General features: G+C 35.3%; 1 protein-coding gene across 33 annotated transcripts in view; it reads right to left on the bottom strand.

The window, feature by feature from the left end:
• Positions 1-12,380, bottom strand: part of GULP1 (GULP PTB domain containing engulfment adaptor 1) — a 320,008-nt gene that overhangs the window by 118,785 nt on the left and 188,843 nt on the right. For all 33 annotated transcript variants that reach the window (XR_004229212.1, XM_023212402.2, XM_031936478.1 and 30 more), the window contains one exon: positions 2,140-2,211. Coding sequence is in view for 31 of the 33 variants with exons in the window: in XM_023212402.2 (XP_023068170.1) it covers positions 2,140-2,167 (28 nt within the window). In the remaining 2 variants the exon portion in view is untranslated. The remainder of the gene's footprint in view (positions 1-2,139; positions 2,212-12,380) is intronic.

The following is a 12,380-nucleotide window of genomic DNA, read 5'->3' as shown; positions in this document are numbered from 1 at the left end:
CTGTGTTCAAATGAGACAAATATACAATTACTGGTTATTCACATTACTATCCAACTCTTGGGATTTCTCAATGAAAAACCATTCTAAACCCCCTTCAAATAAACAGTAAATTAGAAATGTGGAGTTTCAACTTTAAAGCGATTGGAAAGGAGGATTGTTAGCAGATATATATTAAAAAAAGGCCTAGAAGTGTTTATTAAAAATAAGTTAGAGTGATTAAAGTGTTAAGTTGTGATGTAAGATTTCTATTGCTTTATTAAAAATACTTCAGGTTGGGCACAGCGGCTCATGCCTATAATCCCAACACTTTGAGAGGCCAAGGCAGGAGGATCACTTGATGTTAGGAGTTTGAGACCAGCCCTGGCAACGTAGCAAGATCCTGTCTCTATATAAAACAAAACAAAAATTTCAATATATCGTAGAATTATTTATAGATTTTTCTTACTAGTAAAAGGAATGAAAGAAACAATATTTTACTTTTGGGACTTTTTTTTTACATTTAAAAACATTTAAAATTTTTAAACTATTTACAAATCAGAAGCAGCTACAGACTATAATCAATGTCATTTTGCTTTCCCCTTATTCAGAAAAAATAAGTAAAATAATACATTTCTAGCTTCCCAGGGTTGAAAAGTGCCTTAAAGGTTACATTATCTAAATTCTCACTGAATACATCAATCTTCTCTGCCACATCCAAATGTTTGAACACCTCTCACTTCAGGGACCAAAAAAAGCTAGCAATTTGAGTAATTTAATTAAACTTTTACATGACTTTCTTGGAATTCTTTTTCCCTATATTAAATCAGTGACATTATCATTTACACCTATTTGTCCTTTACTAAACTCAACCCCATGGCTAAATGGCAGTCCTTCAAATATTGAAAGACAGCTCTCATTAACACATGAATGGTTCTCAGTCATGCTTCCTGTTGCATGGCTGAAAGTCCTAAGTCATCTCAGTCTTTCTCATCTGGGCATGTTACTATGTGTCAGTTAACACTGTAACCTTTTAAAGGGAGAACACACAGTGCCTGAATTCCTGATATTGAACAGAACACTAGTCATGGTTCTTGACTATTCATTATCTATACATTAGAAAATGACACAGAGCCTTTGATAATCACACTGTTGACTTTATTCTTCAGCCATTTTTACTCACATAGTATTCAAGGTACATCTTCCAAATAACAGCAATATTTGAATCATGATAAAACTATTAGATGTTCTGGGCCCTTGTTTGACAATCTGCAGTATCTTAGTAAGTTTATAGTGTGGAATAAGGCCTAACTGGTCATTTTTTCTTCACACATCTGTAATCCTACTATAGCATTTATGTATCATTACCTTCTATCTATGAATTTGATTATCATTATTTAAGTATTCTTTCCCAATTCCTTAATAACGTAAAAGAGGAGAGAGCCTGATGCCCTCCACCAGAGAACTCCTTTGAGAATGAAAAGGATACATTATTTAAACTTCACTGACCTCAACCAAGTTATACTTATTTTTCTATATTTATAAGTGCATCATAAAATAGTTTGTCAAATGCCATGGTTTTCTGCCCATTAAGAAACAACATCTAACTAGCTGTTTCTTTCAGTCCTATAGTGATCATTATAATATACTGCATTCATAGTTATTTAAATTCCTACCTAAAAATTAATAACAAATTTATTTTGGCCTCATTGCTTTAAATCTATCTACCACCAATCCTCACATATTATTCAATGATACATGAAGCCTATGCACACTCACACACACAATTATGAATGAATTTATGTTACTTTAATCTTACGTAAGCCCAGGAAATTTAGTATTATATTGCTACATAAGCTAAAGTTAGGACGAAGTTTCAGATAATTTTATTCTTTGCAATTTCACAACAAGCTTCAAATTGCCAGGTGACATATTATCACATATGTATTGTGAACTCAGTGTAATAAACAACTTTGATCTTTCACTAGGGTGATAACTGAAGAAAGCTAATTAGCAACATTTGCAGATTTGTGTTGCTCTAATCTAACTTCATTTCTGGGCCAGGTGGTTGAACAACAAGAAAAACTGATTTCTTAACATCTGTGCTTAACATCATAGCAACATTGGCTTGACTCCCAAGTTTTAAAAAATGACCACACTTACCTTTCTTCCTGCTAAAAGCACGGTTCATGATGAGGATCAGCCAAATAAATGTTCAGTTCCACGCCTTATATCCTGTAAAAGTGACAAAATATTAAAACATAAATGAAGGACTGTTGACTGACCTCTCTTTTGCTAATGTGGTTTTAATTACAAAGTCTTTTTAAATTTTTAAAAATATTTACAAACAGTATTCTATAATGATTCAAAGGACATTGGGTAAGAAAAAACACAGGTACTTAATAATGTGAGTGGCAAAAGCAGATAGGAATATCTCAACAGAAATTCCTCCAAAGTTCTTTAATTTTGTCTTTTTTCTATTATACATCCATCACAAACTATGTTTATTTGCAAACTTAAGGAGAAGAAAAATCGATACTTTTTCCTCAGCTTGTTGATAAGAGATGTGTATATAAACACTTTACTTTTTATTTAACTGAGGCCCAGAGAAGTTTCATGTCTATTACAAAGTCACAAAGACAGGTGATATACTAGGAGCAGTGTTAAAACCATAGGATAAAATTACCTACCAATTAAGATTGTTTTACACATTAGGAAAGGTATGAAAGTACTTGGCACAGTATCTGGCACATATTGAGCTCAGAAAATATTAGCTACTCTCTTTGTGTTAGATATAGCATGGGATACAAATTTACTGATCTTTTTATATGCATTATTTATCCATCAAAGAGGTCCTCTTAATACCTGTTGTGTAGTGTATTCACTATGAGGGTTACACATCAAATTCGGCAGCTTAGGTAAAGGACTTTATGCACTGTTGTTCAATTGAGATCTTTCAATTTTATATATTTAATGACTTCGTGTACAAAACAACAATAATAAAAAGATTTCTGGAGTAATTCCCTCAGAGACTCAGAGACAATTCACATTAAGTTCTGAGAAGAAAGTTACGATTAAATAGTTATTGGCACTGCATTGTAATCTATATTTGGGGTCCATAAAATAGTTAATCTTACAGATACAACACTCGGAAGTAACTCTGCTGCTCTAGCAACAGAATATTCATGAATTAACATTAAGATAGCCTTTCACTTCTACTTTATCTTCTATGAGGACTAGTGTTACAGGTATATTACAGGGTAACACAAATTTTTTTTAGAATTAAAATATTTTGCTATTTTTCAAAAATTGGCATTTTTTTCATTTCTTAGAATTCAACCACAGTAAATAAAACTGTTTAATAATGTTCTTCCTTGATAACCTGGAGACCTGCTTCAACAGAAATCAAAGGAAACTCATGTGTTCAGTGTAAGAGCCCAATCTGGTGTGCTCCCATCTGCAGGTGGCAAGACAGTAACTGCACTCAGGGTAAAACTTTCCCCACTCTCTGTCCACTGTTGCCTAGAGATCTCAGCTGATAGAGATAAATTCACGAGAAACCAAAAGCTTTGCATGATTCCGGAAATAGCTTCCCCCATTCCACTCTAAGACTCAAAGTCTGACCACCATGTCCTGCTAGGAGATCTTCATAATTTTATCATATTCTTTATTCCTAAGTATGTCAGTCAACATAAGCAGCTCAGGTTACTCTCATCACTCAGAATCTAATTCTAATGCATTACATTCTGTAACCACATCTTTCACTTCTCCCATCATCTGGAAACATTTCACTGTGTCATCTGGCATTCACAGTAAATCATTATCAAAATGCACTCAGCATTTTTTCTAAAGATTTTATCCAGTCTGCCCCCCTTACTGAAACCTAGTTGTTGCCTGAGCAAACTAGTTCTACTGCAGTCCTTTCAAGAGGCTGGCTGTTTATCTCCCACACATATTATACCAACAGACCAAGAAATGATGCATTTTCAATTACTGTACTTCTCTTTTTTTTCAAAACCCTTAATTTCTTTGAGGATTTTGCCATCAGACTATATATATACATAATGGAATATAACACAACAGAGAATATAATATATTTGGTATCATTTCAAAAGTTACTTTTCACCTATATCTTAACAGACCTGGTTATTTATTGAGCATATCCTGAAGAAATAAGGAAAAAAATTTTTTAAATTAGTAGAAAAAGAACATAATATATGCAAATGTAAAATTTGTCTTCTCTGGAAAAATAAAGTAACAAAATACTATGAAATTTATTAATCAGCAGACCAAATTTACTATACCTCTGCACTACTCAAATGTCATCACCATGAGGTGGACATTTTCAACAAAAGAAGGTTGTGAAATATAAAAAAGGAGTTTAATACTACATGATTAAAAATTCATAAAATTAAATAATAGTATGACTTTTAAATTAAGAAAAATAAAATATAAACAACTTGGGGACATATAAATAGAAAAAGAATAAAAAAAAAACTTTCACATAATTATATAAAGTTCATTTGAGCAAACATGGAGGATATATGACATGACAATACTGTGACTCTAAAACACCAAAAGCACTTTTGCTTGCTCAAAGAATGCACAGATACAAATGTCAATATATATCAGATAAGTCATTCTTTCGAAATAAACTGTAATTTAACTATCCAAACACCACTTGTTAGCATTTTATTTGATCTAATGTGCACTCTACACTGTTTTTGAAAAACACATCTTACAACTCCACCAGAAAATATGTAGATACTAGCTACTTTGTTCAGTACCCCAATGTGTATAATACAATACATGACAGTATGTTGGCATTCAATGTACTATTTATTTTATGTATTAATAATGCATGTTTTAATGTACTTTTATAATTGAAATAAAATACATAGTTAAAATTTTAATGTTAATAAGTTAAGAAATACAATTCTATGTAAATTGACTGTATCTCAATTTATGGTGTAACATAAATCCTTCTTTTTAGAGAAACTTTTCACAAATATTGTTTTAGTGACTACAAACACATGTATGAATCATTTCCCTAGTAAAATGTTACTTTGAGGACGCAGAACAACATGGCAGAATGGAAGGTTCCACCAATTGTCTCCCCAACAAAGACATCAATTTAACAACTATCCAAACAAACAAACAAACAAACAAATGTACCTTCACAAGAATCAAACATCAGATGAGCACTCACAGTGCCTGGTTTTAACTTTGTATCACTGAAAGAGGCACTGAAAAGGTAGAAGGAACAGTTTTGAATCACCAGCATCACTCCTCCCCTACCCTCTAGAAGGAGCATTTCTGAGTGCTGGGGAAGGGAGACCACAGCAATTGTAAGGCATTCAACTCAGTGTTATCCTGTTACAGCAGAAAGCAAAACCACCCTAAACTCAGTTGACCCCCAGCCATGGAGGGAGCCTTTAAAACTGCCTTAGCCAGAGGGATATGTCTGATCCCAGCTGTCGAAACTTTAGTTACCACAAGCCTCACCACTGTGGGCTAAAGTGTTCTGGGGCTCCAAATAAACTGGAAAGGCAATCTAGGTCACAAGCAATGCAAGTTTTAGTTAAGTCCGAGTGATGAACTGGGCCCAGAGCTAGTAGACTGCTGGGGCACATGACTTACTGAGACACAAGCTGAGGCAATTAAGCTCCAAAAGAGACCCCTTCTTTCCACTCAAGGAGAGAAGAGGGAAGAGTGGAAAGGACTCTGTCTTGCCTCTTGGATAGCAGTTCAGTCCCAGAAGGGTAGGACATCTGTCAGAGTTGACAGGTACCTGTTCCAGGCTCTAGCTCCAATACAACATTTCTGGACACCTTGCACCAGAAGATAATCCTTTGCCTTGAAACAAAAAACTCAGTACTAGTAGTCTTCATTACCTACTAACTGAAGAGCCCTTAGGCATTGAATAAGCGGCAGTAATACTCAGTTGGTACACTGAGAAACTTGGGTGAGACTCTGAGGCTTGCTGGCTTCAAATGAGACTTAGCACATTCCCAACTGTGGTGGCTATGGGGCAAGACTCCTTCAGCTTGAGAAAAGTGGAGGAAAAGTAAAGAGGACTTTGTCTTGCACCTAGATACCAGCTCAGCCACAGTGGGGCAGAGAACCAACTGGTCTCTTGGGGTTGCTGATTCCAAAACTGGGCTCTTGCACAACATTTTTGGACCTGTCCTTGGCCACAGGGGAGTCCACTGCCCCGAAGGGTGAGTCTCAGGACTGGCAAGATTCACCACAAGCTGACTAAAGAGTCCATGGACCTTAGGGTAACATCAGCAGGAGTCTGGCAGTACTCTCACCATGGGCCTGTAGTGACAGTTGCCATGGGGTGAGGCGTACCTTCCTTCAGAAAGGGGCTGAGAGAATGAGAAGGACTGTGTCTTGTGGTTTCAGTTCAGCCACAGTACAACAGAACACCAGAAAGACTTCTGTGGTTTTTGACTGTAGTTCACGGCTTCCAATAGGCAACTCTGGACCTGCCTGGGGCCTGGGATAACACAGTGTCCTGAATGGAAGGACAGAGGCCTAGCTGGCTTTGCCACCTGCTGATTGTAAAGCCCCAGGGTCTTGAGAGAAAACAGGCAATAGCCAGGGGTTACAGCAGGTCTTGGGCAAGAACCAGTGCTGTTCTGGCTTCAGCTCTCACCCAAAACAGTCCAGGGGGTGGACTGAGGGGTGCTTGTGTCACTCCACCCCACTTCAGGTGGTTCAGAACAGAGAGAGGGAGAGAGAGAGAAAGAGAGAGACCCCATTTGTTTGAAAGAAAAAGAAGAGAAGAGGCCAAGTCTCTGCATAGTGATCTGGAGAATTCTTTCAGATCTTGTCCAAGACCATCAAGGCAGTATCTCTATGAGTCTCTAAGAACCACAGCATTACTGGGCTTTGGGTCCCCCCTAAAGCAGATACAGCTTAGATCACAACATCCAAGTCTTTTTGAAAATCTGAAAAGCTTTTTCAAGGACAGTTACAAACAAGTGCAAACTGCGAAGACTACAATAAATACCTAACTCTTCAATGCCCAGACACAGACGATCATCTACAAGTATTAGGACAATCCAGATGAGCATGACCTCACCAAATAAACTAAATCGGGCATGAAAAAACAATCCTGGAAAAACAGAGATGTGTCACCTTTCAGACAGAAAATTCAAAATAGCTTTGTTGAAGAAACTCAAAGAAATTCAAGATACCACAGAGAAGGCATTCCGAATTCTATTAGATAAATTTAAGAAAGAGATTGAAATAATTAAAAAGAATCAAGCAGAAATTCTGGACCTGAAAAATGCAATGGGCATAGTAAAGAACACATCAGAGTCTTTTAATAGCAAATTTGACCAAACAGAAGAAAGAATTAATGAGCTTGAAACCAAGCTATTGAAAAATACATGGTCAGAGGAGACAAAAGAAAAAAAGAAGTAAAAAGAATGAAGCATGCCTGCAGAATCTAGAAAATAGCCTCAAAAGGGCAAAACTAAGTGTTACTTGGCCTTAAAGAAGAAAGAGAGAAAGAGATAGGAGTGGAAAATTTATTCAAAAGGATAATATCAGAAAACTTCACAAACCTAGAGAAAGACAGCAATATCCAAGTACAAGAAGGTTATACAACACCAAGCAGATTTAACACAAAAAAGACTATCTCAAAGTCATTAATAATCAAACTCCCAAAGATCAAGGATAGAGAAAAGATGCTAAAATCAACAAGAGAAAGGAAACAAATAACATACAATGGAGTTCCAATACATCTGGCAGCAGATTTTTCAGTGGAAACTTTATAGGCCAAGAGAGAATGTCATGACATATTTAAACTGCTAAAGGAAAAAAATTCTTTTATCCTAGAATAGTATATACAGTGAAAATATCCTTTAAACATAAAGGAGACATAAAGATTTTCCCAAACAATAGCTGAGTTATTTCATCAACACCAGACCTGTCCTAGAATAGATGTTAATGCTAGTACTTTAGTTGGAAAGAACAGAACATTAATGAGCAATAAGTAATCACCAAAGATTACTGGTAATAGTAAGAACACAGAAAAACAGAATATTGGGACACTGTAACTATGGTATGTAAACTACTCTTAAGTAGAAAGACTAAACCATGAAACAATCAAAAATAATAACTACAACAACTTTTCCAGACATGGTACAATAAGACATAAATGGAAATTTAAGAAGTTTAAAAAGCAGGGACAAGGTTAAGATGTAGAGTTTTTATTTCATTTCTTTTTGCTTGTTAGTTGGTTTATGCAAACAGTCTTAAGTTGTTATCAGATTAAGATAATTTGTTATAAAGTAGTACTTGCAAGCCTCGTGGTAACCTCAAACCAAAAAACATGCAAGAGATACACAAAAAATGAAAAGCAAAAAACTAAATCATATCACCAGACAAAATCTCCTTCAATAAAAGGAAGACAGGAAGGAAAGAAAAAAGGAAGAGAAGATCACAAAACAACCAGATAACAAATAATAAAATGGCAGGAGTAAGTCCTTAGTTATCAATAATACCATTGAACCTAAATGGACTAAACTCTCCAATCAAAAGACATAGAGTGGCTAAACAAGGGTGGGGGCGGGGCAGTGGGGGCCCAAGTCGTTGATCTGCTGCCTACAAGAAACACGCTTCACTTATAAAGGCACTCATAAACTGAAAATAAAGGTATAAAGCTATTCTATGCCAATAGAAGCCAAAAAAGAGTAGGAGTAGCTATATTTATTTCAGATAAAATAGATTTCAAGGCAAAAACTACAAAAGGAGAAAAAGAAGGTCACTGTATAATAATGAAGTGGTCAATTCAGCAAGAGGATATAACAATTTTAAAAATATAGAGTTAGACTCCAATACAATAATAACTAGAGATTTCAACATCCCACCTTTAGCACTAAACAGATGTTCCAGACAGAAAATTAACAAAGAAACTCTAAACTTAATCTACACTCTAGACAAAATGGAAGTAACGTATTTATAGAACATTTAAGTGGTTGCAGAATACACATTATTTTCTTCAGAACATGGATCATTCTCAAGGGTAGACCATATGTTAGGTCAAAAAACAGTTGAAAACATTCAAAAAACTGAAATAATATCTAGCATCCTCTCTGACCAAAACTGAATAAAACTAGAAATCAATAACAAGAAGAATTCTGAAAACTATACAAACATATGAAAATTAAACAATATGCTCCAGAATGAGTGGGTTAGTGAAGAAGTTGAGAAGGAAATTGGAAATTTTCCTGAAACAAATGACAGTGGAAACACAGTATACGAAAACCTACGGAATACAGCCAAAGCAGTACTAACAGGGAAGTTTATAACCATAAGTGACTCCATCAAAAATGAAGAAAAACTTCAAATAAACAAACAAACAATACATCTTAAAAATTAGGAAAACAAGAGCAACCCAAATTCAAAATTAGTAAAGAGAAAATATCCAAATAAATCAAATCTGACACAAAAGGAGATTGTACAACTGATACAGCAGACATTCAAAGGATCATTTGTGGCTACTATGAGCAACTGCATGTCAATAAAATGGAAAAATCTAGAATAAATGGACAAATTCCTAGAAACATAAAGTGTATTAAGATTGAACCAGGAAGATATTCAAAACATGAACAAATCAATAACAAGTGACAAGATCAAAGCTGTAATAAAGTTTCACAGTAAAGAAAACCCTGGGACCTGATGACTTCACAAGTCAATTCTACCAAACATTTAAAGAACTAATACCAATACTAACCAAAGTATTCCAAAAAATAGAGGAGGAGAGAATAGTTCCAAACTCATTCTATGAGGCCAGTACTACCGTGACTCTAAAACAGACAAAGGCACATCTGAGAAAAAGAAAACTATAAGCCAATATCACTAATGAATACTGATGTAAAAATCCTCAACAAAGTACTAGCGAACTGAATTCAACAATACATTAAAAATATCATTCATCATGAATCCCAAGTGGGATTTCATCTCTGGGATGAAAGAATGGTTCAACATAGGCAAATCAATCAGTGTGCTACATCATACAAACAGATCAAAGGATTAAAAACCATATGATCATTTCAATAGATGTAAAAAAGCATTTGATAAAATTCAATATCTTTCATGATAAAAACCATAAAAAATGAGTATACAAGAAACATACGTCAACATAATAAAAACCATATATGATAGACCCACAGCTACTATCATACTAAATGAAGAAAAACTGAAAGCCTTTCCTTTGAAATCTGGAACACAACAAGGATGCACACTTTCACTACTGTTATTCACTCTCTCTTGCTCCTGCTCACACCATGTGAGATGCCTCACTCCCCCTTTGCCTACCGCGATGACTGGAAGTTCCTGAAGCCTCCCCAGAAACAGAAACCACTATGCCTCCCGTACAGCCTGCAGAACCGTGAGCCAGTTAAACCTCACTTCTTTATAAATTACCCAGTTTCAGGTATCTTTATATAGCAATGTGAGAATGGACTAATGCACTTGTGATCCTGGAAAAAAAGCAAAAGTTAAAAGAAATTATCCCACATCTTTGTGTTCCAGAAACAGCTTATTGCAAGGAACCCTTACCCATATGACTTAGATGAGATGTAGGATACTTCCCTTGTGTACTTATCATCTGTGACAGAGTCTTCATTTGATTGACTTAATTATTTATTTTTCACATCTCTTAAAATGTTTATTTAGTATCTCATACGTCATTATGCCTAAAAACAAAGGGAACAATATTTGTAAATGAGGAAAAAAATAAGTTATCACTAAGTGAACCACATGGAAAATATTAGTAGGAAATACAATAGCTAAGATTTTTTAAAGCAATGATAAATGCTCTAAATTGCAGAACTGTGTGTAAAGCTTACTGATATATTACTGAGTTCAAAGATAAAGTGGAGAAATTCTCCTAGGTGACTATAAAAAAGTAAAGAAATATACCAAATAAATACTAAGATATATGAAATAAAACTGCCAAAATCTTGATACTGAGATTGCCATAAAGAAAAATATAAACAAAGAGGAGGGTATAATCGAAAAAATTATGAAGAGATATTTCAGAGAATTAAAAAAGATCATGAAAAATCTCAAACTGTAAGTTTCAGACCTAGCATGTTATCATAAAATTAAGAATATTACAGGCAGAGAGAAAATATGTAACACTTCCAGGCAGAAAGAAAAGGTTGCATCAATAGCAACAAGAACTCTCTACTCTTTGTTCCAGTTTAATTCCAGATCTTTCCAACCCCTGAGATTTAGCATTATTATGAAGGTTGCCTCAATAGCAACAAGAACTCCCTACTCTTCGTTCCAGTTTAATTACAGATCTTTCCAACCCCTGAGATTTAGCATTATTATCCTCCTAACTCCAACTCTTGAAAATAATGAGAGACTTCTCTTTTAACTTTTGCCACAAACTTTTTTTTTTTTTCAACTGTGTCATGTCCTCAGACCCTTGGCAGTCTTGCTTGATTTATATTTCTAAGGGAAACCTGACCAGTCTAATTGATGGATGAATATTGAAGGTAACAAAAAGAAATTCAAGGACAGCTGCTACTTTTTTTTTCCTTCTTAAATGAGTGAATCATAGTGCCATATATTAAGACAGGGACACTTGGGGAAAGCAAAGTTTGAAAGGCAGAATTTAAGACTTCTGTTTTGAAGCCTTTCCTTATTAGTATAGTGGTGAGTTTTCCTACCTGTCAAGACTTCTGTTTTGGATATGTTAGTTCTGAGATACCTACCAGACATCGAAGATGAGATGCTGAGTTAGTAGTTGGATATACGAGTCATGGTCTGGTACGTAGGGGAGGAATAGAGATATAAAGTAACCAGCTTGCACATGATGAGATTAGTTAAGAAGTATATGTAAATAGATAAATGATAATTGAGCCTAAAAGCATGCCAAATTTATGAATGAGGCAGAATAAGAAGAGCAAGCTAGAGATAGACAAAAAACAGTCATTGCCTGTAATCTCACTTTGAGAGGCTGAGGCCGGAGGATCACGAGGTCAGGAGATAGAGACCATCCTCGCTAACATGGTGAAACCCCGTCTCTACCAAAAATACATTAAAAAAAAAAAATTAGCTGAGCATGGTGGTGGGGGCCTGTAGTCCCAGCTACTCAGGAGGCTGAGGCAGGAGAGTGGTGTGAACCCAGGAGGCACACCTTGCAGTGAGACAAGATCGCACCACTGCACTTCAGCCTGGGCAACAGAGCAAGACTCCGGGAAAAAAAAAAAAAAAAAAAAAAACCAGCCACAGAGGTCAAATAAAAACCAGCAAAGTGTGCTTTCTGGCATCCAAATGAAGTATGTTTTTATTAGGAGAAAAAATGATTTAATGATACAGAGAGCTCTACAAAGAGAAAGCCTGAAAAATGGCCATTATAATTAGTCATCTTC

The sequence above is a fragment of the Piliocolobus tephrosceles genome, chromosome 11 (assembly GCF_002776525.5).
Source record: "Piliocolobus tephrosceles isolate RC106 chromosome 11, ASM277652v3, whole genome shotgun sequence".
Taxonomy (NCBI): Eukaryota; Metazoa; Chordata; class Mammalia; order Primates; family Cercopithecidae; genus Piliocolobus; species Piliocolobus tephrosceles.
Note: the sequence above shows the minus strand (reverse complement) of the source record. Positions and strands in the feature narration are given on the sequence as shown.